The sequence below is a fragment of the Cyanistes caeruleus genome, chromosome 18 (assembly GCF_971803275.1).
Source record: "Cyanistes caeruleus chromosome 18, bCyaCae1.hap1.1, whole genome shotgun sequence".
NCBI classification, from domain to species: Eukaryota; Metazoa; Chordata; class Aves; order Passeriformes; family Paridae; genus Cyanistes; species Cyanistes caeruleus.
The window spans coordinates 1,847,209-1,874,968 of NC_141718.1; the positions used below are offsets into that span (position 1 = coordinate 1,847,209).

General features: G+C 48.9%; 1 protein-coding gene across 19 annotated transcripts in view; it reads left to right on the forward strand.

Moving 5' to 3' along the window:
- The window catches only part of NCOR2 (nuclear receptor corepressor 2), a 225,541-nt gene that overhangs the window by 52,537 nt on the left and 145,244 nt on the right, over positions 1-27,760 (forward strand). For all 19 annotated transcript variants that reach the window (XM_086855208.1, XM_086855219.1, XM_086855225.1 and 16 more), the window contains one exon: positions 17,738-17,949. In XM_086855208.1, the coding sequence (XP_086711334.1) occupies positions 17,845-17,949 (105 nt within the window). In that variant the 5' untranslated portion in view covers positions 17,738-17,844. The remainder of the gene's footprint in view (positions 1-17,737; positions 17,950-27,760) is intronic.

Consider the following 27,760-nt stretch of genomic DNA (forward strand, 5'->3'; position numbering starts at 1 on the left):
TGCTGAACGAGTGATGCGCACCAAGGCAGGCCTGCTGCTTTCAGTAGGATTTTTTTATTTTTTCAGATGAATAAAATGGGCTTTCACTCATAAATTATTTTTTCTTCTGTGAAAAATGAGAAGGTGGCAAGTAGCCAATTTCCCCGCCTCCCTCTTCCCAGCTCGGATGAGGTCATTGCCTCTTAAAGTTTATACCACGCACTGTGAGACATGGCTGGAGGAGCAAGAAGGCAACAAATGACTCTGCCGGAGCGGGTGGGAATGATGACCGCCCATCCCTGAAATGTTAGTCAGCCGTAAGTGATACCTGGGCAGAAAGAGTGGGGAGGGTCCTGGTACAGATCCCTGGGAAGAGCTCATAGGATCAGATCCATGTGGGAGGGGAGTGCCCTGTTCATTTCCCAGTCCCTGCTGTGCTCCAGGTACGAGGCACAGCAGGATTTGGGATACTCTGGATGCAGCTCCATGGGGTGGTTATGCTGTTAGGTGGGCTGCCAGGTGGAGGGAGACTGGGCATGTGCTTCGGTGCTGGGATCAGCAGCAGTCCTGGCATTCCTTGTCTGAGCTTGCTCTTGCGTCCATTTACTTTTCCTCGGGAATTTCCTCAGCTCTGTTTTCGCAAAGGGGTTGCGAAAGTTCACGACCCAATGGAGGATCTCTCCGAGACCTTTGTGTCTGTGGCTGCCTGGAGAAACTGTTTTTCTTTTCCCTTGAACTCCATGCTGAGCTGTGTGTGGATTCCTGAGCTATTGTTTTCTTGTCTGTCCCCCCGCCCGCCATCCCATGGTGGAAGTGATAAGGAAACAGGACTGCCCAGACCATGGGGTGGTCCCTGGGGCTTTATTCCCACTGCAGCCCAGGAGGGTGGACTTGGAGAGCTGTACCCTCCTCCCCACAGCTTCCATTGGGGTACCTGGGGGCAGAGACCTGCACTGTCTGTGGTTTTCAGGTGCACATTGGCCTGAAATCACTATTTCATAGGTGCCATAATTGATTATTGAAATGGCAGAGCTTATTTACTGCCCGGTACCTTTGCTGTGGCTCTGATTTTGGCTGTACATTCCGGGGTGCTCAGGGAGAGAACTCTTGATGGGTCTCTTATTGTTTCACAGCCCTGTCATTGCTCTGTGGAGATGTGATGGGCTGAAGAAGTACAGATGGAAGTTGGTGAGGGAGGGGTTCTACATGTCACTATTAGGCACAAACTTAATAAAACCCAACCTGTATTAAAATTACTCTTCCATCGCAGCTTGGCTGTTCCCTGGAGATCATTGAAGCATCCTGTTACTTCCAGCTGCTCTTGTGCTGCTGCACCCCAGCGATACCTTCTTCTTGTTCACCAGTTCTTTGTCTTTTCACTTCTCCTTAGCAGCCTCGTGGATTTTTTTGTTCCCTGTCGACACAATACAATCACTCCTTGTTAGCCTATCTTGCTCTTTCCTCTTTCAAGGAAGAGAAGGAGCAGGGGAACCAGATCTGATAATTCCAGTGAGTAGAACTGTTCCCCTGAGCCCTTTATAAAGAAATAAAAAGGCTCTCCTTCTCTCTGCTTCTCTTTGAGTACAAGCACTTTACCCTCTTGGATTCCCTGCAGGCTCCTCATACTGCTAAAATTGAAACATCAAGATGTCTGAGGCAGCAGGAATTACCATCAGTGTTTTGACACCTGGAGGTACAATTTCTATTAGCTTTTATATAAAAACAACACCAGTTTTGCCAACAGAGTTCTTGTTAAATAATGCATGAAGACCCCACTCCTGACAGTAGGTATTTTTCTTTCACTTTCCTGGACTCTTGGATAATGGCTTAATTTTTGTGACCATTGGGGAAAACGATACACACTCTGACACGTGGAAATACGTACATGGACACACACGTGCTTAACTCCCAGGCAGAGAGTCAATTACCCCATTTGCTAATTAATGTGGGGAGATAGAGGAAAGCAATTTGAGATTGGTCTTTTTGAGCAGGCTTGGATCCTAGCTGTGTATTTTTGGAAGCAGCAGAACACAGTCCTCCTGAGAGCTTTGATGGCAAATGAGTCTGTTTGTGTGTGATCTGGGAGGCTCTCCGTGCTCCCAGACAGGGATGAGCACAAGGGTCACCAGAAACAAAAACGGGAAATTCATGGTTTAGCCTGGATGATGCTTGGCATGGAGCATATGCTCTGTGCTCACTTTTGGGGGAAATGAAGTGAAACAGAAGGGCACAGCATGTGGATGTGACTGCTAATAGTGAGAATCAAAGTACAGTTTTGACATTTCTAACCTAATAAGTGGTGCTGCATGCGAGAGCCTGCTTATTTTCCTTTTTCACCACAAGATGCTTTGACAGAGAAGTAAAGTCCCATTTTGACGTTTCTGTCATTTTAACTAAAGAGAGAGATTACAGTAAATTGGATTAAGTGAAAATCTTCTTCAGATGTTTGTGGTTTGGGCTGATTTACGGATAGATGTCATTTGAACGTCATTCTGCATTTTTTAAGCATCTGCTTGATGGTTGCTTTAATGCTGTTTCTGCAAATAGTCCACGCAGAGGAGGGAAGGCTGAGCAAGCAGCAGCACCCCGTGACAGAGCTAATGCTGGTGTGTGGCATGGGGACAGCAAAACACTGTCCTTCTCACGCTCCTGGGCTCACACTGCCAGATTCTGTAATGGGTGCTTGCTTCTCATTTGAGTTCCTGTTATTAAACTTCGTTATCTTCTGCTGAAAGTCATTTAAATAGGCTTTTAAAAGTGTTTTTCCCACCCTGGAGAGAGATGGTTCAGTACAGGCATTCCTTATTGTGCTCTTGGCAAATCTGGGGTTGCCTGTTGCCCCGAGACCGGCGGTGACGTTCTTCTGGTTCTGCTCTTGCAGAGTCCTTCGCTCACCATGCCTGTGACTTTTCCAAAATATTCCCCTAAGCATGTGCTGGCTCACTGACACGAGCAAGGGCATGTGAAAATACTTTGTCTGTGCACAGATATTTCCAAAAGATAGTGTTGAAAGTTCTTCCATTAAACTTACAACCTGAGACTTCTAAAATTTATACGTCCTTCGTGGCTTCCTCCACCTAAGCTATTTAGAAGCTGCTGGTGCCATTTGGAAAGCTGCATAATCTCTTGTGGGTGATGATGTAATCAGCACTGTAATCAAATCTGCCGGTGATGTCATTGCTGGAATAGTCCAGTGTTCCCTGGTGCAGTGATTAGTAGGATGAGATTGAAGTGTCAGTGCAGTTGGTGATGGAAAGTGGGATGTACCCACCCTGGGAGGTGTAGGGCAATTGTTGGCCAGCACTGATCCTGGAGCTGCCTCTGCTCCTCACCGAGCGTGGGGCTGGGAGTGAGACTGTAAAAGTCACCTTAATTCTCTCAAAGGGATGTCTTAGATTTTTTAATTTTATTTTGATTGTCTTGGGGCAGGAGGGCACTGCCCAGATGTAAGTTACAGGAAGGTGCCATATCAAGTCCCAGCTTCCTGGGATGAGTTGGCTGGTGATGCTTCACATCTTCCAGCTGATCCCCACTGGTTTGATTTGCAGGGTGTCAGCACTGCCAGAGTTTTCTTGTGCTGGTGCTGACACCAGGGCCGTGGTGGTTTTTTTCCTGCCTCTGTGCCCACCCCAGCATTTTGCAGCATCCTTGCAGTTAAAAGACAAGATTTTGCCTTTTGCCATGCGAGCATTTTGTGCCTTGCTAGTGACTCAGAAGGGCAATTCTTTAAACATTTTCTGTGTTATATTTCATGATACAATTATTAGTAGAAGATCACACTGCTGAGGGAAGATAAATTTGTAATCCTGCTTAATGGCTGATCTTATCCAGCTGAGTAACTCTCATTGCATAAGGGACAGTGACCTGAAACCTTTTTAAACCATCAGCCAGGATGCCTTTCCCTTCTCTACTTAGCACACATAGGTGTGATCCAGACTTTAAATGGTTTAACGTTTAACTGTTTTACTTTGAAATTTGAATACCTGCTGGTAACTAACCTTTGGGTTGGTGTGCCAGAGAGAACAGTGGTGCTGCAGGGTGTGAGTGACTTTAATGCATCAGTCTACATGTTAAACTGCATCTCTTGCTCTTTGGGATTGCTAAACAGCATTTACAAAGATTACCTGGCATGAATTACAGGAGGATCAAACAGAAGAGCTTGATCACAGCCCTTCTCAGGCAGGTTCATGAGAGAGGCTGGGGTGGGAGCTCTGGGGGATGGCTCTGGCACTGGGGAAGAGTTCTGCTCCATCCCTCTCTATCCTCTGCCACTGCTGGATACCCACAGAGGGGGTAGCTGAAAGAGTTGCTCCTTCATTTGCCAAAGGTGATATCCTGGTGACTGGCAGTGGGGAAGGAAGAGGGTTTTTCTCTCTGATGTGGGTGAATCAGTGCTGTCTGTGATGGATTCTCACTGCGACAGCCTCTAAATGGGAACTCCCAGGGGAAATTAGCCTGCAGCTTTTGCCTTTATTAAATATTCTCCAGTGCCATCCCAAAGGACCACTTTTTAATGTTCTGCATTGCTTCATCTGTATTTTTAACATCACCTGCATGGAATGTGGCAATATATGGCCTATATTTACATTAAAGCCTACGCACAAATAGTTAAGAAATGACAGATAACATGTTCTGGTTTTCAGGTGTGTGACATGATGGGGTCCTGTACGTAGGTGTGGGAATCTCAGCTGGAGATAGTGCAGATTATTACAAAGTCCAATAGCTTACTTAGAGTTAAGGCTTATAATGATTGATTTAGCCATTTATTCAAACACCTATTTAATGATTGATTAAGGCTTTATAAACTATTTGCAACTTTTAGAATGGGACCTGATGTATTGTAGCTCCATTAGCATCTAGCTAATAAAACAGGCTGTGGACCTGTAACGCCGATTTAGTTGACAGAAATTATATTTCATGTGTTGAAGTATTAAGTATCTTGTTACAGATAGTTCTTGGTGTGTTTAAGACACAGAAGTACAATCTGCTCCCTTGCTTCTGCCTGGTGTCTGTGGACACTGTCCCTGGGAGCAGCTCTGCCATAGCTCTCTGCATCCTGCTCTGTGTCCAGAAGTCTGCTGTATTCTGGGTTTTCCCAGAATCTAAGAATGGGTGAGGTTTGAAAGGACCTTAAAGATCATCTAGTTCCAGTCCCCTGTCCCCCATACCTTCCACTAGATCAGATTGTTCAACCCAGCCAGACAGCCTGTCCTTACCTTTATTTAACCAAGTACCAGAACCTAGAGGTAAATTCTGTACACAAGATTATAGAAGACAGGCTTTTTTAAATCTGACTTCTTTGTCTGTGTATAAAAGAATTTTTTTTCCATGAACTGCTCAACTTTCCATTTGCTTGAGCTGTACAGAGCTGGCAGCTGGGATGAGCTGTGTAATGGGATATCTGAATCGCAGCAGGAAACCAGCTCCAGATTAAGCAGACCTGATTTAAAGGCAAATTCAGTCAAACCAGTACAAACTGCTGCTCAGAGAAATTCAAACTGCTTTGGCACTTCTGCTCAGGTCAGTAACTGCTGCTGAGGGATCCTCAATGAGTAAGACAATGAGTAGAAGCTCTCAAGTGCAGGTTGAGCAAGGTATGCTCTGCACTTCTCACAGGGATGTAGGAAGGAGGTAAAATTTGGCAGGGGCTGACTTTTCCTCTGTCCCCACTCCTGCCTGGTAGGAGACTTTCTGCATGGTTACATGACCTTGGTGACTGGTGTATGTTTGAATGGTGATGCTGTGCTTTTCCTTGGCAGTCTGAGCTTGTAGGACTTGGAAATATCGTGGCAAGGCTGATGATGTAAATGAGCACATGGGGACGTGGGAATGGTCCTGCCTTGTGGGTGGCTGATGTAAAAACAAAACTGGGAAGCCTTTTCCAGGCTTGGGCTGGGGAGCAGGGGAGGTGGTTTTGTGGAAGGCTGCAATTAATATTTCTCTTTCCATGTTGTTAAACAGTTCAGCATTCATTTCTTTACCTCTAGCATCTGTCTGCAAGATTTGTGTGTTTGTTTCTGGAGATTTCCTACTCCTCCGCAGCCAGCCATGCCCAAGGAAACGGAGGGAGAAGGGGCTGGCTGCAGTGGCCTGAGCCCATTGTTCACTCCCCAGCCAGCTGTTCTGCAGCTGTTTGCAGTGCAGAGACCACAGAGGTTGGAACAGAGGGTGTTTCCCAGAGCTTGCCCCTACCCTGGGCAGGAGGTGACAGATGAGGGTGCCCTGTCTGCCTGTGGCCCCCTCCAAGGGGATGTGTGTGGGTGTTGTGTAGAGTGCTGTGACATTGTGATAGGATGAAGAAAATTAAGGTTTATTTACCCTGTCTAACTGCTCAAATATTTCCTTTCCTTGATTTTTCTCTCTTTGTAAAGTTTATCACTTCAACCCAGGGATAAGAAATAAACTGTGGGGGACACTAATGAATTGTGCGAGGGGAAACAGCAAATTCCCCTTTGGGTAGGAGTTTACTGTTCAAGCCTTGACCTTGTTAAAACTTGTTAACTCAATAAAAGTTTGAGTATTTAAAGACAAGCGACTTCTTCCTGCCTTGAGGGGCATAATTAAGTCATTCCACACCCCTTAAACCAGAGCTGTGGGAGGAGGACTAAGACTCTAAGACTATCCTGCCTAAGTCAGTCAAGAACATTCCACCTGGGCCATCTGTGTCCTGCACCCCTGAGCTGTGTGCAGCTACTGCTGGGAGAGTCTGGCAGTGATTGTGTGGGAAACCTGCTATTTCCCAACTGCTGGGAGGATGACATTGCTCCTTTTGAAGGGCAGGCAGTTCTTCCATTGGTTGAAATTGTGGTCAAGTGTTTTGTATTAAAGCAGACTGAATTTCCTGGGTGAAGCATGGGACAGAGCTTCGTGATGTGTGTATGTGTGCACTGTGTTCATCCATAAAAATTCATGTACAATGTAAAAGCTGGAGAGTTACCCCAAATACAGAAACTTGCTGTTGTTCCAGTTTGAAGTAGCAGGTCTGTGCCTAGCGAGCTGTAATCAGTACCCACTGGTGTGAATTCTTCTGGAATTGCAGCTCCAAAGATGGACAAATAAGGACTTTGCCATGCCAGAGAGCCCAGGAGCACACACACAGTGCCCAGATGTGCAGAGGAGTAACCCCTGGTGTGACTGCTTTCCACCTGGAATGCTGTGATCACCTCTTGGCTATTTAAAAAGGATTTGGCTTCATTTTTTCTTTCTTGTTTGGATTTGTGTTCCCTGGGTGGAACACAGGAGCAGTGGGAAGGGCCGTGTGCTATGGTTCAGAGCCCTCACAAACACCACAGCTATTTTGATTAAAATCCCTGTCATTGGCTACTCCCATAAAGTAGCAGGGCTGTTAAAGGCAGTTGTCTCATGAGCAGCTCAACCACCCAAGCAGAAATCATGGAGATTTGGGGACAATAATCATCTTAGTTATCCCTGTGTAAGCTGTCCTCTTTCAGCTTGATGCCACAGGAAACTCGTTGCCTCAGCAGAGACGATTTTGGACGCCGTGTCTTTTCGTGCTGTGCGTGACAAGCGTTTCATCTTAGTTTAAATCTGAGGCCTTCATCAAGGTTATTAGTTCAGTGCATGAAAATACTGGGAAGCATCCTTAAGTACCTCCCAGATGGACTCTGGAAAGATTATTATGCCGTAATTTGTTTCTATAGCTCCACAAAAGCAATATTTGACCTTGAGACTATGGCTCTCCTATTTCCTCTGCTGGCATTCCCAGTGCTCTTGTCCAGACCAGCTTGGTCTGAGTTCAGTGACTCAGAGCTGCTGTTTGCCCAGGAGCTGTGCTGCCCAGACGAGGAGGATTGCTTTGTGTCACACTTTTCCCTCGTGGTTTTCTTGGTTTCTGTTACGTGGCTGAAAGGTTTGGAGGGTGAGGAGCCCTTTGAAACCTTGGCCCCAGGACAGGAGGAGGGGGACAGGAGGTACCTGCTTGTGCCTGCACAGTGGCAGCAGCAAATTGGGCCAGTGACTCATCTTAGGAATAGCTTGATGTTGGCAACTCAGGGGGTTTCTAAAGTAGTTACTAATTATTATTATTACTAAATAGCTTTGAGTTCAGCAATTGCTGAACAGGATGGACTGATAGCCCAGGGACTGGGCATTTTGCCAGCAAATAAGGTAAAAATTCTCCCCTCCCTCCCATGTGACAGGGCAGGGAGACCAGAGTCTTCTGACCCCATTGCTTCTCCCTGGAAGAGCAGACCCTTCAGGATATCTCATCTGTGTAGCATGAATTACAGCTACCTTTCAAGGACTCCTGCAAATCAGCCCTCAGGCTCCCAGAAACCTCTAAGTGACAGGCTGAGAACCATTGCCCCGAGCCCAGGAGAGGCAAATGACAAAAGGTCTGACCAGGCTGTAGTTGGAGAAGTGTCCTGATGAACAAGGCAGGATTCCTGGTCTGCTGGGGAGTGACTGACAGCTTTGGACAGCTTGTTGTCAGCAGGACTGAGCTTGGCAGGGAAGCACTGAAATCCTGTTTGCCCACTTGCACGAGTTCAGTTATTAAACACATCAGGAATCCCCATCTGTTTTATAAACCCATCTCTAGAAACATAACCCAAAGCCTGGCTCCTGCAAAGCGCCGTTTGCCTTGGAGTGAAGCTGGAGGGAGCTGGAGCTGTGCAAGCCTTTCCTTTTCAGGGTGAGACTCCTCTGTGGATGCAGAACAGGTTTGCTGCAGTCCAGGCCCCTTGCTGCAGTGGGCTGTGTTTATGTACAGGGTATTTGACGAGGGGATGGAGGTGGAGGTGATGTTCTCCTGCTCCCCTTCCTTCACTGCAAATTATCCTCATTGTATGCAAACACTGGAATTTTTGGGTGCCTCTAGAGAGACTTTGACTTTCTGTGTAGAAGCTATTAATTACCTAGACAAGAAAAGCAGAACACAGCCAATTAATGGCTGCTGCAGCTTGGACCTGTCTGTCCGACTGATGTGCTGTGAACTAATGAGCAGCTCCTTTCTCTGGGCCACCAGCGAGCCAGAACTTCTCATCTGTGTTCCTGGGGAGAAATGAAAGCAGCAGCAATGTGCAGGAACGAATAGCTGGAATTCAGTTATTAACCTGGGCTAAAAATTGACTCTATCTGCTAGTAATTACCTGGAGGATGTTAGGAGGAAGGTCTAGGGGAGGGTTCAGAGCTGGTTCAGGCCATCACAAGTGACTGAGGTAGCGTTACCTCAGTTCCCATCCAGAGTCTGGGGTGCAGGGTATGTGGAACAACTGCAGTGAAAACCAGAGTGAAATGGGTTAGTTTAAAACAGCTCTGCTCCCAAAAGACTCCCTCCTTTAGTGATATTTTATGGCACAGTTGCATCTCATATATTTTTGAGTACCTTGGTTTACAGGTCATTTAATTTATTTGCAGGCTTCATTTCGGTTCCCTCGGGTAATTCTGTTCCTTTGCACGTGTCTTCCTAGGGAGGCATTAAATTGTGCAGTTTGTCATAATAGTTCAGCTTTTATGCTGGCAGTTGGTGCTCTTCAAAGATCCTCATGTGAAGTTTAGACTCCTGAATCATTAGAGGATCATGAAAGAAAAGGAATAATTTAGAAGGCAAAGATGTTTTGTCGCCTTTGAAAATTGGGAACGTGCGAAAGGAGAAAATGTTTAGTGGTACAATCTGCCTCAAAGAACTTACCTTAGGAACTCCAGAAAATGAATTTCCCTTCTTTATTCAGGATGTAAATAACTGAAAATGTCACTCCTGAGCTGAGTAATTTGTTCAACAAAAGGATCTGGAGGAGATGACTCCCCTTGCTTTCATGAACGTGCCCAAGACATCAGAGTACCTGTCTCTTTAGCAACATGAACTGAAGGGTTTGAAAATCAAATAAGCAGCATGTTCTGTGCAAAATATATAAATAAATCTCTCAGGTGCTTTGTAATCTGCCTTGCATTTTAAAAGCCTTGTTTGTCTGGGCAGCCTGGGCTTTAGGTTAGCTCCTGGGAGCAGCAAGTGGCCGCAGTGGTGATGTGTTGTTACAGCGACGGCTGTTAATGTGCTGTTTAATGCACTTGGGAGCGTGGCTGAAATTGCCATATGCTTACAGTATCATTGTCAGCAAGGAATTGCGTGGGGTTTTTTGATTTAAACTTGCTGGTGTGTGTTTATTCAACTGAGATTAGAACTGCGTAACAGTTCCAGCATTTAAGTCCATGTTTAATGTAAGAGGGGGGTAGCTGAAGTGGGAAGGATGGTGGATATGTGAGCAGGGAAGAGAGAGAAATGGGGTCTGGGAGTGGGGATGGAAGGAGCTTTGCCCTGCAATAGGCTGTCTGCACTTGCACTATGGCTCAAATTGCCTGGATCCCATCCCAGGTGGATGTGGAAGCACAGGGTGAATATTGCAGCATGCCAGGCTGCCAGACAGGGGTTGGGCAGAAAAGGAGGAGGGTTTGGTTTGTTCTTTTGCACAGCCCATCTTGCTCCAGCAGATGTGCTTTTTAGTTTCAACTCCTGCATTTCTGTATCTGGAACTTTGGGATGGGCTCCCACCACAAAATGGGGCATTTTTAGCAGTTTTTCCATCCCTGGGGTTTTACCAGTCAGTTCTGTTACTCTGCTTTTGCTGTCCTGCACTGGTTTTCTTATCTGTCTCCTTTTGGATCTGACTGTCACTCCTTTCCTTTCCTTCTCCAGTCCCCTGCCCTGTTTCCCTTTGCAGTCCCAGTGCCCGGGTGGTTTCATGTTTGGTTTTTTTTTTAATTTCCTCTCCAGGCGTTTCCATTTGTCTTTGCAGATCATCTTCAACAAAGGCCTTGCGTGGTCTAATTTGTTTTCTATTTCCAGCCCAGACTTAAAATAACTCCTTTGTTCCATGAATGGCCTGTGCATGGATCCAAATCCCACCTCCCCCCTTTTTTTTTCCTTTTTTCTATTTTTTTCAGTGTGGGTTTCTGTTTCACTGTTCCTTGTCACTATCTTTAATTACTTGAAGTGTCCCTTTTGAGGGTTTAGGCAGTCGGTAGCTGTGGGCTGCGTGTGGCTGTGCGTGTTGGCCGTCCCCACTTCCCTGGGAGCAGCTTGGGAATGGCTTTGCAGGGCTGTGGGTGCCTTGGCACGGGAGCAGCGATGCTGTTGCATAACAGGAGCAGCTCTGCCATCACGTCCCTGCTGACAGGCTCGCTGCTCAAAGAGCCATGCGTTGTCTGCATGGTTTACCAGTCTCAACTGCAAAATTGGGAGGTGCTTGTGTTTTTTAGGGGGGAATCCAACAATGGGAGTAGGGAGACTAAAGGAGAAGAAGCACATTAGGACTGGATTTGAAAAGCAGAGACTCAGAGCGGAGATGTTGGTGCTGACCTGAGGCTGGAGCCATGGCCAGGCTGGCACTTGGTGTGTGGCTTGTGCATTTTAATAAGACAATGTCCCTGCAGCTGGGGAGAGACGTCCAAGTGCTCCTGCAAAGAGAAATGGGTCAATCTTGTTCTTTTAAGCACATACATGTCCCTCTGGGAACCATCACAAGGTCACTTGCAGCCCCTCTGCTGAGGGTTGAGATGTATTTAAAGCCTGTGAAATCCCTTGCAAGTGCTCCCTTGACAAGGAGGAGTGCTGGGGCGGGCGTGCAGATGTCTCAGCGGCTCTTGGGGAATCAGATTCTCCTGCTGTGGGCTGGGGTCTGAGCAAGGGCTGTCAGGGACAGGAATCAGTGCACAGTCAGCATGTCCTTTCCAGAAGCATCAGGCTGGGAGCAGCTGGCCTGGCAAACCTGCTTTTCAAAACGCTACTGGGAATGGGGCTGGCAAAATCCAATGCTCTGACCTTGCTCCGTGCTGCTGCGGTGCCAAGATCGGTACACAACTGCTGGCAAAGGTTATCTTGGGGCAGAGCTAAACGTGGGTCCCGGGCCCAAAATAGCTTGGAAAGATTGAAAAGGAGAAACACAAGTGGCAAATCCTGCTTGGCGACTTTGGGCAGTGATAGGAGCAGGGCAGAGCAGTCGTCTTTCATCAGGGGTTGGAACCGGTTCTGTGTGGGGCCGTGCTGTGGTTGGGAGAGCTGATGCAGCCTGATTGCAGCTATGAGACAGCAAACCAGGATGAGAGACTTCAGCTCCTGAGCTTCTGTCGTCCCCTCCATGGCCTTAGGGACCGGTTGTACCTTTTTACAAGGGCAACACCCTGCTCTGAGCAACTCTGTCATGGTGCTGCAAGGTCCCTTCTTCCCCCAGATCTGCTGCTGTAATTGCGTGTGCATCCGCACCGTTGGTCAGGCAAGGAAAAAAACTGGTTCAGAAGTCATCTGGACAGAAGAGAAGAGGGAGGAGAGCTCTGCCAGTGGGTGAGCTGGGGAATGGGACAAGAGCTGTTTTGGGTACTGATGTTGGAGGAACAGCTGAGGAACCTCAGGGTCTGACCATCATGTGCCAGGTGCTGCCAGTCTGGCTGGACTTCTGTGCTCTCCAAAGTAAGGCAAATGTTTTAGGATCACATGCAGGTACAAGCTGTGATCCCTGGGGTTGAAATAACCTCTCCTTCATGCCACAGAGCTCAGGATGTGCCTGATCTTTCCTGTTGACCCCATGCCGCAGTGTTAATGTAAAACCTCTGTGCTCTGCTGTGATTGAGCTGTGGGTTACCGGGCTGCAGACATTGACATTGTCATCTTTGTTGTTCTGAATAGAGCCCTAAATCTGTGGCAGACAGCCTGCTTTCCTCTTGAAAGGACTTTGTAGATACAGTACATACAAATATTTGTGTATAATGTCAACTGTCTTCCAAGAAAATTTCATGCACATATTGATTGAACAAATCCATTAACGTTGTGGTGCATTTCTTAGGAACATCTCTCTACCCATTTTCATTGCATCTTAATTATTTCTGCTTCCACTAGTCCTTTAAAGCAAGAATGAGTAAATCTCTTAGCTGCTTTTCAGGCCTGGTTTTGATCTAGAGCTGCACGTCAGTGGGGTGGGGGCTGGCGAGCAGTGAGCTCTTCTGTGCCACGCACAACTGGGCGCTGGGGTTTCTTAGGCATCATGGTTTTTTGGACTCTTGGAGGTGGATGCTACAGCTTGGTATTAATTAAACATCATTACAAAGGTCTCCTTAACTTTTATTTCAAAATACACAAGTTGACTGGAGGATAGAAAGCTTTTATTTTTTGTTTGAGGAGGAAAATTGTCGTCTATTTAGCATTTGATTAAAGATTACTTTGTTGTTTTTTTCCAAAAACTGCATCATTTAATGTAATTAAATATGAGCTTTGTTGTCAATACTCTTCAGTTAAATGCACTGGTGAGTGCCAACAGCATTTCTTATTTGCCCTGTCTGCATGGTGTGGTGGTACTAGTTTTTGCCTTTTAATAAGGGGTTTTGCCATCATTTTGTGGGCTGCCTCTTAACGTCTTCTGTAGACCATCCATGGTCCGTAGACCACAAGTTGAGTAACATTACTCTGGACTTAGGAAACAAAATATTCTGTTAATCTTATTTCAGCATGTCCTTGCTTTAAAAAAAAAAAATAAATAAAAAAAATAGAAGTGCATTTTGAACTTGAGCCATGTGTTTTCATTGGGATCTTTAAGACTCCTCTGAGAATGGATGAACCGGTATTTTCTGTGAGCTGGGAGTGTCTTGTTGTTCTCACCTTTCAGATAGATGAACTAAGGCACGGGGTAATTACAGCAACTGGCCCACATTTGTGTTGTGCCAGTGAAGCCAGAGACCTCACCTGGGAATCTTGCTCTCCCTGAGGAGTCCAGAACAAATCAGAAAGGTTGTCTCTAACTTTGAAGAACAACAAGTGTGTTGAACGGTGTCAATTAATTTTTTCTTGCAGCTGGATTTAATTGCAAACCCCTTCTTTTAGACCTGCAGGGTCCTGGCAGTATCAGTGTAGGTTCTGCTGCAGCAGGGAGCTGCACTGAAGGTCCAGGATGGAGCTGTAGAGCCCTGTGGGCTGGGAATCCGTAGATGACTGCAGGTGGTGTGGATTCCTGTGTGCCCCTCTTTTGGATGTGGATGTGCCTGGCTCTGTGCTGGGCACCCCACGAGCACAGGCTGGGGGACACTGCGGGTGCTGGGGCGTGCTGGCAGAGCTCCTTGGCAGTGTGGGCCAGCCTGCAGCAACTTGCTGTGGCTTGTAGTGTGTTTGTGTGGTGTGGATTGGGAGAACAGGTGATGGGGAAACAATTCTAGATGGTAAATGGCACGTGAAGAGGAGGAACAGGAGAGCAGGGCGGTGGCAGGGGGAGGATGGGGGAGTTTTGAAGGTTTCAGCAGTGGAGCAGAATCCTGTGAGTCTTTCAACAGGTGAAAATAAACAGATCCAGGAGGTTCTATAGGCACTCACCTCCTCCACAGGTTCGTGTTGTAGCCCTGATTCTGGTTTTGGTGATAACCTCCTGTTCCTAATCAGAGACCATAAATCTCCTGGTACCTAGTGCTGTAATGGCTAATGCAGGTCTATGGGTAAAACAGCCTCAGATGGAGACTCTAACTGGGGGGGGAAATACCTTTCCTGTGAGACAATGTCTGTTCTTCATCAAAATCAGTTGAGAAAGTAAGAGCTAAACAGTTTGATTTTAAAGATTTAAAGAGCCTGGCTGCACTCCCTCTCTTACTTCCATTAATCTGTTCCTATTGTTTGTGTGCCTCTCTTAAAAATAATTAATAAAGAGTTTTTGGACGCCTCAGTGTCTTTTGCTGGGAATAGATGGCCTGGTGGTGTCCCAGCTGCACCCAGTGAAGGGCACCAGTGCATTCCCTGCAAGATGTGCTCCCCCTTTGCTCCCCAGTGAGAGCACCCATAGCCTTTTTGCCTGCTGGTCATGGACCCTCCTCCCCAGAGCAGGGCTGGGCACATGGAGTGTAAAAATGGGACCTGAGGTGTGTTCTGAGGCACCTGTGGAGCTGCCCCAGTGCTTTGGTGACCTTGTTTGGCTCCAGTCCAGTCCTGCTGTGGTGGAAACATCCAGGTCCTTGTGCTTGTGCTGGGATTTTGCTGGTGACCTGCTGTCTGCAGATGTGGAAATGCACGGACAGTGCTTCTCTCCTGCTCGCAAGGACCATGTGATTTTTTACTTTTGTCTTCCCAGGGCTCCTAACAAGAGGCTTCAATAAAGGCAGAAGTGGTTTGCTGCCCTTGTTAGGGAAAAATCCTTTTGTGCTCCTGCTAGCTTGTGATTAATGCAGGACACAGCTCACAGACACTGGGCTTTGGTGCAGGACTGTTTTATTGGCCCCTGTATTTTCATCCTGTGTCTGTATTCCTCTGGTAGGCAGTTAACTTTTTTTTAGTTGTACAGACCAAGGCAAAAAAGCTTTTAAACTGCTTTAGAGCTCGATACCATGTGGCTTTGCACCTGGTGCTGTGTTTTAAGCTGAACTGAAGAGTTTTTTTTAAAAAAACCATCCCATTTCTTTTACTGTAGACAGCTGCCTCAGCATGGTTAGATCTACCTGCTGTGCTTCCAGGAAGCCTTGGCTTGCTGGGTTGGAGAGTGTGTATGTGTGTGTGTGTGTGTATATATATATATTTTTAAGATGTCTGAGTTTGAATCTGTTATTGGGAAAGTACCTGAAATTACTGCAGATCCTGCTGAGCTTTTGGAGCCCTCGAGAGCCCCATGCACGTGTCCTTGGCAGCTGCAAGGGAGGGTTTGCCCCTAGAGCAGCACTTGGGAGAGCTGGAAAGGTGCTGGTGTCTCCTGGGAGGGTGCTGCTGTGTCCCTGGAGGGTTTTGAGCCACATGCTCCTGGCACAGCCCCCAGCTTAGGGTGGGAATCGCTGATTAAAATCCCATCCAGTCGGAAGCAGGAGGGGAAGTGGGACAGTCATACTGGAAGTATAACTCGGCGTGTTCTGGGTGCCTCTGAATTCCCCCGTGTGCACAGGGGCTTTCCTGCCCCGGGTGGATTGCTCTGAGCACACCAAGCTCTTGCATGGGGAGGTTGGCTGGTGTGGGATGAGGGTCCAGCTGCTCCCAGGCCATCGGTGCTTCCCTGGAGTAACAGGTAAGGTGTCCTGGGGCTCAGCAGGGATATGTGGGTCCAGAACTGGGGGGAATCCCAGCTCTTATGCAAGGAGTGAGCTGAAAGCAGGAGGGACACTGGTTGTGCCTCTCACCCTGCCTTGAGAGCTAAACCATGTCTTTTTCCATTTTTTCACTTGGTAAAATACCTTTTTCAAAGAGACTCACCTGACCCTCATCAGGAGCGTGCTGATGTCTGTGTGTCATCCTTAGGCTTCCTGGGGATTTGCTGAAAAGATGATTTCTGTAGTATTTAACCTCTGTGTGAGAGGGTCTCCCAGGGCTGCCTTCCCCTGGCTGCCAGGGACCGTTGCCTTGCTTTGGTTTATTTCTGGCTGCGAGGCTCCATCGGTGCCGGCAAAGCAGTGAGGCAGCCCAGTGCCTGCCTGCAGCAGATAGCAAGGGGTTTATCAGCATGGGCTCATCTGTGGTCTCACAGGAGGGAAAAGAAATAGAAAAGGAGAAGCTTCCTCTTTCTTTATTCTTTTTTTTCCCCCCGCTTTCCCACCCCCTTTTTGGTTTTTGTAGATGCCAACTGCTGTTTCAGTTGAAATTGCGTTGGCTGGGGCTGGCTGTGCTCCCCATGCACAGAGACCACAAGTGTGGGGAGAGGCTGCTGGGAGCACTGGAAGTTTCTTTTGCTGTTCCTGCTGTGCTGCTGGAAGAGTTTGATACCAAAAACCTTGCCCAAATCCATACACAGCACGTACCTGCACTGGGGAGGAGGCGTGCGAAGCGCTGAGTGGGATGGAGAATGGGAGCTGGGGCTGTCCCTGCTTGGGATCCTGGTAACATCCCCTGAGCCAGGCAGGCAGCAGTGGCAAATTATGCTTTGTGTAAATAACTGTGAATTTTAGAATAGTAGTTGATGCACCTTACACTGACAGTGATGAAGGGCAGCATTTAGACCTTTGTTACTTTTTCATGGTAATCCAGACAAAAAACCAGAAGGCTTAAAATCATCACCAAGCAATCAGTAACTTGTAAATCTCCCCCTGGGGCCAAGAGGCACCTTCCCACTTTGTTGGTTTTCCTGATTTTGTTGCAGCTGCTAAGGGAATTGCAACAGGTGCTACAGGAGTGAACATGTGGGTGTCAGGGGCGTTTGTGAAAATACCCTCGGGGCTGTGGTGTGTTCTCTGGCACTTGGTCGCTATCAGAAGGGCTAATCCAGGTAGCACTGGGGGGTGTGTGACATGCTTTAGTCCTGGGTTTTATTGTAGCTTCATGGATGGGCACAGCTGCAGTGAGGTCAGTGCCTGGTGTCCCTCCTGCCATTCGATCAGGGGGCTGCAGAGGTGGCCACAGCTTGGAAACAGCACTGACACGTGAGGTCGTGGATGTTGAAGGGGATGGGCTGGGGAGGGACCTTGTGCCTTTTTGGACCTTGTGTTGAAATGCCAAAACTCTAGACTGTGTTTTTGGAAACTGAGTCACCCTGCAAAAAAGCAACCAGGAGACTTAGAGATCAACAGGACCCAAAGAAACAGCTGGCAGTTTGGCTTCCTGGTCCTGCTGGTGGTGGGTAATGGCTTTCCAGGGAAATTGGGTGGGATAAATTTGGGAAAATTGTACGTTTGGGCTTCCTGTGATGGGAGTAACCTAGAGAGGAAACTTAGCAGTGGGGTTTGCCAACAGGCAAACGGGGCTGCTGGGGAATTGCGAGGGCCGTGAGGTTTTGGTGACAGCCCAAGGCCTGACGCTCGGTTGTCTCCTAGGACTGCGGCTGACTGAATTTTAACCTGCTGCTTTCTCGTTTCCCTCCAGCTATTGCGCCGCGTGGAGAGCACACACACGATGAAGAGGAGCTCTCGGCTCTCCTAATCCTTCGTTGGTGATTTGGAAGCAGCCAGCGCCGCGCCCGTTCCTCGGCCATGTCTGGCTCCACGCAGCCCGTGACGCAGAGCTGGCGCGCGGCCGAGCCGCGCTACCCCCCGCACGCCATGTCCTACCCGGTGCAGATCGCCCGGCCACACGCGGTAAGGCCAAGCCTTTCCTTCCCTGCTCCCGTGGGCTGGGAGCCACGTGGGCGTCCCCAGTGCCGGGGCAGCGCTTCAGCTGCGCCCGGCTCGGATGCGGCTGTTACAGGGAAATCAGACCATTTCCGTGCCTGTGGTACAGGATTGCATTGTTCCTCTCTCATGGGATCCTCTTTTGTTTCTCCATATGGTGCTTTCAGTTTTTCTCTCCCTTTCCAGCCTTTTCCTAAGCACTTGCTGTGCACATGGGCTCTGGCTCATCATTTCTGAGCAACTGTGTCCGTTTGTCCTGCTGGCAGGAGCACCCTTGGTTGGGTGCAGCGTCCAGCCTGGGGGGGTAAAGGGGAAGGTTTGACCCTTCTTGTGGAGCAGGAGCATGTGCCCTTCAACCCCTTTTGGTGTGGCCTTTCCTTGGCACTGAATCACCAGGGAAGGACCATGCTCTTCCACGTATGGGCTCACTGCTTCCCAGGGAACCCAGTCCTTGCTCCTCACACCCACAGGAGAGCTCTCCTGGGGAGCAAGAAGATAACTGAGCTGCTGAGCTTTCCATTTTATCCTTCCTCCCACCTTAGTCTTGACCTGTAATCTTTTCTCTTCTTGGATCAAGGCATAAGATGGAGATGATATTTTTTTTTTTTGGCTCTGTCTTGATGAATGTACCAGAACTCATAGAAATTAACTCACCTGGATCCATCCTCTCTCTGCTGTCTCACTCATGCCTGTGTTTGCTCATCCCAGATGGGTGAGTGTTTTCAGTTTAAGCCCTTAACAGAAGGAATTCTTCTTAGTGGAGCAGCTTTAGTCAGCTCAGGCTGCTTAAAGGAATCCTGTTAGGTGCTGGAGTATGTCTCACACTTCCAAGGGTCTTTGGAGCTGCTGCTTGGTGGATCACAGTGAGGTGGAAGGTGCTTGAAAGGCAAGTCAGGGAGGAGACCTTGTCTGGGGGTTACTTGTGACAGTGACAGCTACTGAATGGTCACATTCAGTCTGTGCTGGTTTCAGTGTTCATCTTGAGAGCCTGGAAACCCATGGAATGCCAGTGAAGGGCCGAAATTCCATTTTCCCTCTTTGCCTAGCTTCAGCAGAGTGGCACAGGGAGCAGAGCTGGAGGTTGGAAAGGCTTTGAAATAGAAACGTTAAGGAGGGCGCGGGACGAGCTCTTGGCTGCGTTTGCTGGCTCATCTACATCGCTCGGGGCCTGCGTGCTGCTGCACAAAGAAGCTTTTCATCCTGGCTATGAGACACGCTGACCTGGTTCGATTTATGGGAGCTTTGCTTCCATCAGTGTGAGCGTGTTTGTTTGGGGGCTGGAACATAACCAAGAGCATTTGTCTCAAAAAGAAAATCCCAGTTCTCTTTTTATCAGAAACCCGAGCGGGAGGAGGATGTGACCAGGTGAGCACGATCTGCAGTTTTTGCAAGACTGTGGTTTAAAAGCAAACCAAAGGAACCTCAATCTGCAGTGTGGGGACCGATTTAAAGAAGAGTGCGAGTGGCTCCTGCCCTTGGGGTGCCGAGCCCTTGTCCCCTGCAAAATCCCAACTGCTGCAAGAGCAGGATGAGCAAGGCAGCTGTTTGCAGTGGGCTGGAGCTGGGGGTTTCTGCAGCCTGCAGGTTTTGTTCTGGTGTATTAATGTTGGAAGAAGTCGCTGGCATTCTCTTCTAGAAGCTATTTTTACAGGCGCATGTAATCAGCCGAAGTTACGCGATACCTTTTGGGTGTCTGGACGCAGGAGAGGTCCGAGCTGAGACTTTTTTTGGATGGAAAGGCAGAAGGCTCCTCTGGGCAGAAGCGTGCCAGCCGCACACAAGCGGACGCACCTTGCCTGTTGCTGGAAGCGTGTCCCTGCATGATCCGCCCCGCCGCTCTCAGCTGTTCACAAACACGTGTCTCCTGCTCGGCGGCGCCGTGAGCTGGAGCCTGGCCATGGCTCTGGGGCTGGAGCTGATCTCTGGTGGGATTGCTTGGGAGAGGAGAGCCCAGTTCCTTTGAAGTTGCTGCGCTGTTTAATATTAAAAGTCAGCGGTATTTGCTTGCATGTCTTGGCCAGGTCAGTTTTGTCATGGGGTGTGTTTGCACAGTGAGGGCTTGTTTGGAAGAAACCAAGAGAGGCCAAAACCAACCCGACACTAACGTGTCTTGCATCTAATTAAATTTTGGTTCTGGTTTGTTGCGTTCCAAGACATCCTTTCCCGAGAGCTGGGAATTCATCAGCTCAGGGATCCTTATCCTGGTGGTGGAAACGCCCTGGGTCACCTCCTGGGCGCGTGTGCAGGGCTGAGCACAGCAGGGCTGCAAATGCTATTATAATATAAATAAATAATCACAGCTCAACTGTGACGGTCGCACCCAGGGAAATGCGGCGCGGTAGGAATGCTGAGCTCAGAAATGAGCCGTGACATTATTTTAGGCTTGGAGACACTTTATGAAAAGTGATTTAAGGGATTGCAGCTGTTTGATTTCACAGATGAGGCAAGTGAGAGGGGATGCTGTGAAGGGGCAGGAGGAAATGGAAGCAGGCTGAGGGATTTTTCTTCTCCCATCCCATAAAGCCCAAGGGAATATCCAACAAAACAGAGAAAAAATTGTATTTCAAGTAAACAAACAGAAATATGCTTTGTACATATGGGCACCTCCTCCCAGCAGCCTATTCCATGAGCTACTGCTGAGTTTGGAGCTGGCAGAGAGGATCCAGTACCGGTTGAGTGAGGATGTTTGTTGTCTGGTTTCACTCTCGTTTGCCAGCTTTGGGCAGGGCTGTGAACCCGTGGGTCTGACCCAGACTGAGCTCTCGCCAATGGCTGATGCAGCAAACTTCCTCTCCCACAGGGTAAGCAACATGCTCGGGTATCTTCCTCCTCTTCTTCCTCACTGAGACATATCTGGTCCCAACAGCTGTCGGGAAGGCTGGGTGTGAAAATGGTGCAAAATTTTATAATGACCCTGGATTTAATTCTGTCTTAGTAGACAATGACTTGCGAAAAGCTTTGACAAGTCAACAGGTTTTTAATGGGAAGAAGGAAGCTTAGTGAAAAGGTTCTGGTTTGTTTGACTTTCTTGAGGTAAAACTAAAATCTCCAATAATCAGCAGTTTCTTCTTAAGGGCACAGAGTGGTTCTTGGCCAAAGTGCAGGGAAAACATTTCTGTTTTCCATATTCATTAGCTGTAATGTTGGGGTGCGCAGTTGACTTCTGTCATGTTCAGCTTGGAAACAGAGGAATTGTTTGAATGCTCCATGACCTTTAGCTAAAGGTGAAAAAACACATTACTTACGCTCTTAACCTTCTAATGTGTCCAAAGTTCATGCTCTCTCAAAGGAAACTTTCGCATGAAGGATATTCATTTTCAGGCAACCTGCAGATATTTTCTGTAAACAGATCAATTTTCCTGTGTAGTGCACATCCCCCTTTCTTTTTAAAACCTCTTCATGATCAATATTCACTGGGAACAGAAGGGTTCCCCTATTTTCTTCCTGTGTGAATCCAGGCTCTTGCTGTGACCTCCTTACCTGCCTTCCTGCTCCTGTTAGTGCCCTGACATTTCAGAGTAGGAATGGTGTGGCTTTGCATGCAGGCTGAGCTTTCCAGGAGGGTGGTATCAGGTGCTGGAGATGCTGGGGGTTGGGGCACACAAGGTGTCCTCAAGCAGCAGCCTCTGACAAAACATCTTTTGCTTTTGGGGTGCTTTTATGTACTAGAGATGCTAAACAGGATTGGGGATTGGTAGGATTGGGGTATGTACCCATTCATATGAAATTGGTGCTCCATCATCACTTCAATTCCCCTTTGTGAGCACTTTTCCCTCCCTACTAAACAAGAGGTTCGTTTTGCCTTCTTCCTGCTGTTAGCCCCCATTCCCTGCACACAGCTTCACTTGGGATGGAAAGGTGAGCTTAAGCCCTCTTCAACTCCTCTGCTCCAGCTTTGAGACCATTGTGCTTTTCCTGAGTCACCTCTCCTGCCTGGGAGCAGCTCAGTGGTTCCTTCATTAAACTCCCCATTTGCAAATCAGCCTTTGTGCAGGAGCGTCCTGGCCCCATGGCTCGTTTGCTTTGGCCCGTGATAAATAACTTCCTTGTCTGTGCCAACCAGAGACAAGAGGTTGGTGCAAACTTGTGTGTTGATTTGGTGTCCAAGCCAAAAGGTGGCCTGGGGGGAATCGAGTGCCTTCCCTGCCCAGACTCCTCCTCCCAGCAGCTGGAGCAGGGTGAGTTAAATGCAGTGTGCTGCTGTGGAAGGTGCTGGCAGGAGGCTCTGGAGATGGCAGGAGCTCTCTGCTCTCCACGGTGACACGGTGGCTGTGGCACAGCAGTGCCAGCTAAACCTGCACAGGGCTGCTGTACTGTGCCTTGCTGCTGCTGTGTTGGTTTGCCTTGGAGCAGTTATTCACACTTTCCTCTCCTGGCACCAAAATGCTGGTCTGTGTCAGTGGTCCAGGAGCTGGCGGAACAGAAGTTTGTGGTGCACCAGCTCTGAGCACAAAGAACAGCCTCCTGCTACCAGCTGAGCGAGGGATCCTGAATTCTGCCTGCTGGGCTCCAGCTAATGTTTAAAGGAATGACCTAAAAATAAAAGACATACCTTGGAAATACTGACTCTGATGAGGTCTGTCACGAGAACTCGGTGCTATCTCTCTTGAGTACCTTTCCAGAGACAGATTCCATTAGCTCTGAGCAGCTCAGTGGTGGATTTCAGAAAATTGGCTTTCTGCTCTGGGACTGGGAGAGCATGGAGGTGAAAGAACAGGACACCTAATTCCCTGCCTTAGGGTCTCCCTCCCATTGCTGGGAAGAAGTTGGCTTACAGCAGTTTGTATTTAAATCTTGTTTTCCCTAGGATACAGCCTTTATCCAAAACACTTCTTTTACTTCAAGCTACGGTAAACTTCTGTGGTTGCTCCCTAATCTTCTTTTTGGACATGATTTGATGCAGAAGGTGATGCTTTGCTTTTGGTTGATCTCAAGATTGTAAATCCACAGGGGAAGAAAGAACTTTGATTGCTTATGTGGTTTGGCAAAGCCACTAAAGCCACTTTTGGAGCCTTCTGTGCTTCAGGCCTGACTCTGATTGCACTGCCCCACCAGCCCCTGGAGGCACCTTCTGCAAGACTGGGGACTTTTGCTGGTTGTCATTGTCACAGCATTTATTCAAAATACTGAGCAAATGAAAGATTTGCTGTGGAGGTGTAAGGAAGGAGCAGGGGACATGAAAAGCTGAAGGGTTCCTGCATGGACCTGCAGGTGGATTGTGGGTGTTCATGGGAGTAGGAGGTGTTGGTGGCCTGTGCTACAGAACAGACATGGTAATGAGCTAAATGACCTGGTGCCTTTTAAGGTGGAAGGTTTGGGTTCGTTGTGTGAAGAGAACTGCTCACCCTGGATGGGTGTTCACGGTTTCAGGAAGCACAGCACCAGGCTGGAGGAAGGGCAGACGGGTCATTCCCAACTCAAAGGCGCCTGGATGCGACTGGGACAGAAGTCTTGTGATGGAGAGAGGCTGAAAAGCAGCACTGTAGTGGATGTGCTGCTGCTCTGTGGACACCTCTGGCTGCTGGGGAGAGAGGGTTGGCAGCTGGCTCCAGCACCCGGCACCGGTCAGATGACCGGGAAGCCACAACAGCTGAGAGCTGTCCTCACCGAGACGTGACTTCTCCATGAATGGCACATTCAGACAGGGCAGCCAAGCACTGCTGACAGCCCTGCTTTGCTGGAGAGGTGGGGAAGGGCATGGAGAAGGGTGCAGTGCTGGGCAGCTGGTACAGACGCTATCAGTGCTGGCAGCAGCCGTGGCCCCAGTGCAGGGATGGCAGCAGGAATCGATGCCTTCCAACAAGGGGCCACGCGCAGTGTGGTCACCTCCTAAAACAAAAGGCCAAGTCAGCAGCTTCTGAGAGATGGATGGCAATGAGACTGCCTTGGAACAATGAGGGCATTTGTCTTTTCAGCACATGTTGCATCCCTGTAGGCAAGATACAAATGCATGTATTCAGCCAGGTTTTTATTACTGACCTTATCTTCAACAGGGAAGCTGATTGTGGAGGAGTTATTGTTTGGTTTATGTTGTTGATATTATTTTCTTAAATCTGCAGTGAGCTTCTCACAGGGTTTTGGGGAGGAGGTTGGGCAGACAGCATTGTGCTTGTGGACAACCTGTTCGTATCAATAATCACCTCCCTTTGCACTTCAGAGGAGGTTTTCAGCAGCAGAGGATGGTTCTTCTGGGCTGGGGAGGCTGAGCATGGTGGGTTTTGTGCCACACTGGTCCCCTCACAGCCCAACCTCTGTCTGGACTTTACGCTCTGCTACCACCCTGGCTTCTCCCAAACCTTTCCCCTTCCTCTTACCTTTGAGAGTTGGCTTTGGGAAAAATTATTTTCTCCAGGCGAATGCTAAAAAGTGCATTTCTCGGTCTGATGAGCAAATGCTGTGCTGCCAGTGCCAAGGGGTATCCAGGCACCAGAGAACTTTCCTTTTATTGCTAAAATAGGTCATGCTCACTGCTGGCAGGAAGAGATGGTAGGCAACTTCTTTTTCCAAAGTCGAGGGTGTGCAGAGCAGGGATGGACAGCATCCCCTGTCTGGGAGAAAGCCACCAGAGTGGTGACCATGCTGCTTTGTCCACCCCACAAATTAATTGCTGGATGATCTGAGGCCCTGGCATGCTCCATGCTGGCTGTGTGGTTCTGGGGGTGTGGGAAGCTCAATAAGCCCCACACTTCCCCAGGGAATGGGGTGGCTTTGCAGTCCAAAGCTGTGTGGTCATGTCTTGGACACCATGCTGGGCTGCTCTGGGCCATGTGGACCTGCCAGAGCAGCAGCTGTGAAGTGTCCAGCTGTGGCTCTACGTGCCACCAGTGCCACGGTCTGGGGGGCACCAGCCCTGTGCCATCACCCATCGCTTCCCCTGTGGTTAACAGTTCCCAGAACGGCACGCGAGCTGCTCACGAGCAGCAGGGACGGACCAGGCATCCTTTGTGAGATTAGATAAGGGCCAGTTCACGAGAAGTGAAATAAATAGGGATGTTTTGGCATTGTTTTTTCTCACTATTCGTGCCACACCATTATGAATTTGCCTCACTGAATGCTTCAACAGAAACAGCACAGTTAGAAAATAAGAATTACTTGCCATACAACGCTGGGTGAGCTTGTAACGAGCAGCCCTAATCCATGGCGGAGGTGGCGAGGAGCTGGCATTTGCTCCTCCGGGAGTGTGTGCAGTGCCCAGGCGTGTTTGTCTGCCTGCAAGGACAGTGTGGGGCAGTGGCCTGTCGCTGGGTGAGCTCTGCTGTGCCGGGGAGCTCCGCAGGCACGGCGCTGCCCGCAGCCGATGCCGTGATTCGAGGCGGCTGCGGTGCCGGTGCCGCTCTCCGCCGGGGAGCCGGCACAGCTGGCGGATGTGGTGGCTGACCCCAGGCTGCTCCCCCTCGGCGTCACGGCAAAACAAGCAGCGGTGGTTTTTAAGCAAAGCTGTCTTACACCGAAACTCGGCGGGGAGCTCCCGGTTGCTTTCTCGGTTGAGGACGTGGTAAGCGACGAGGACGGATGTCACGCTTTGGGCTGCTGGAGCTGTGCTGCAGGTTCTCATCTGGCTGCACTCTAGGTCTCCATGGGCTTGCTCCAGAGCTGTTTTCCAAGGAAGCCAAAAGCACTGGGTGTTTGTACTTGTTTTTCTGCAGGTAGGAGGAAGAGAGGAGGAGCAGTTGCCCTTTCTGTTGCAAGACCATCTTCAGGCTTCCTTTCTGCAGGCCTCCCATCTCTGAGGTCTTCTCCTCAGAGGCTAATTCTTGGAGCTGTGGGAAGGCCATCTGGATGGAGCAGTTGGTGGATGCCTTGTCTGTGTGGATGTGCTTGGTGCTGGAGCTGGGAGTGCAGGGTCAGAGGTGCTGTTGGCTGTGGCGTTGTCTGGCGCTGTGCGCTGCGGGTCAGCGCCTGGGGGTTCCTTCCAGCATCGCTCTCAGACCTCCCCTTCTTCCTCCTGGTTGGAGATCAGGCAGCCAGGACCCAGCAGCTGCAGGCAGGGAAGGAGAAATGAAGCACAGCAGCAAGTGCACGTGTCCAAAAGAGAAAGTGAGAGAGGCAGAAGGGCTGCGCGGCTGCCTGCAGTTGTTGGCTTAGTGTGGGGGTTACCCTGAGCTCGGGGACAGCACTGAGGAGTTTGCTGGAGACTTCATGATAGGTAAGGCAGCAGGCTGGAAGCTTTAAAATAATTTTAAAAGGTGGGGGTGGTAAGGAGGCTTCTTCCTTTTTCGTTCCATTGGGCTTTCTCTGTGCGTTGCCGAGAACTTTTCTGTGACGCTGTTCAGGAGTGTGGCTTTACACAGTTCAATAAGCAAATCTGAATGAGCCTGGCAGACTCAGGTTATTTAGGGTAGAAGGATTTACCAGGAGGGGGATGGAAGCAGTGTTCTGGGCACTCCCAAATCTAGGGATAGCACAGAAGCCTTGAGACTCGGGGTGTTTTCCCTGGCTCTCCCTCCCAACGCCCCACACAGGAGCAGCAGAGATGTGTCCAACTTTCCTGGTGGGCAGCAAAGGATACTTTCAGAGCCTTAGGCTGGGCCTAAGTACCTCTTCAGTCTGCTGCATGAAGAACTGTGTTTTAATGAGGCCACTTTTGGGTCTTCAGCATTTCATTTATCTACAGATTGGCCCTGCTCTGCTGGCTTATGGTGGTGCTGTGGTATCCTCAGTGTCTGTCTGGCCTTGGCAGTGCTGCTAGTGCTGGCCTCCTCCACCCAAATCTGGTTTGCCAGAGCTCCTGACCAGCCATGGTCTTTCTGCTTCCTTGATTTCTGGCATGACATTTACTGAATTCATGAAATCCACAAAGCTTCCCAAGGTATATGCATGTGGGAGCACCTGAACCACAAGGAACAAGAAAGGTGATGTAAAAGGAAGAAAGTCCTTACTGGAGGCAGCTGGAGATTTGAAAGGTCTGGAGAGGGTGCTCTGGCAAATCAGCAGATTTGTGGGGTGGGAGGAAGGTTTGCAGAGGGCAGGAAGAGATGCAAAGAGAGGGAGAGCAGGAGCAAAAAACTAGAATTGAACAAAACCCAGCAAAACAATGGAGAGGAAAAGGAGCAACTTGTAGTTTGGGGCTGCAGGGTTCTTTAGTTGTTTTATTTCAGGTGTTTTGGAGTTGCCCATGAGCAGATGTTAGAAATTTGAGGTCAGGGTGAGGGCTAAATCACATTTGTATGATTCAGTGGTGGAGAATTCAGGTGGCACCTACTGGGTGCTGCTGCTGTGTCTGTGTGGAAGGTGCAGTGGTGCTGGCAACAAGGTGCCTCCCAGCAGGTGTCTTCAAAACTCTTCTAGAGAAAATTGAAGCCTCTTTTGAATCACAGAATTATTTAGATTGGAAAATACCCATAGAATCATCAAGTGCAACCATGAGCCCAGCACTGCCAAGTCCACCAGGCAGTTTGAAGGCAGCTCATAAACCTTTCTGGTGTTGGCATTTGAAAAACTCTGTCACAGCTCACAGTGCAATTTACTGGAGTAACTTTGTGAGCAATTAATCCACCTACGTCCTGCCAGGGCTTCCATAGTGCCTCTTAACAGTTCATCACAGGGCACAGAAATTTGTCAATTTTAATCCTCCTCACTGATTTTTAGGTTTTGTTTTCTCCTGGTAAAACCCAACAGGGATGTTATCAAGGCAGAGCAGGTCAGAGTCACTTCAGGCCATGCCAGTAGGTTCTGAGCTCCTGAGCCCTCCACCAGCCATTTTCTGACGGGGTTAGAGGAGGCAAAAGCTCAGCTGAGTGTGGGCAGGGGGAAAAAGAAAAACAGATGGTTCTTGGGA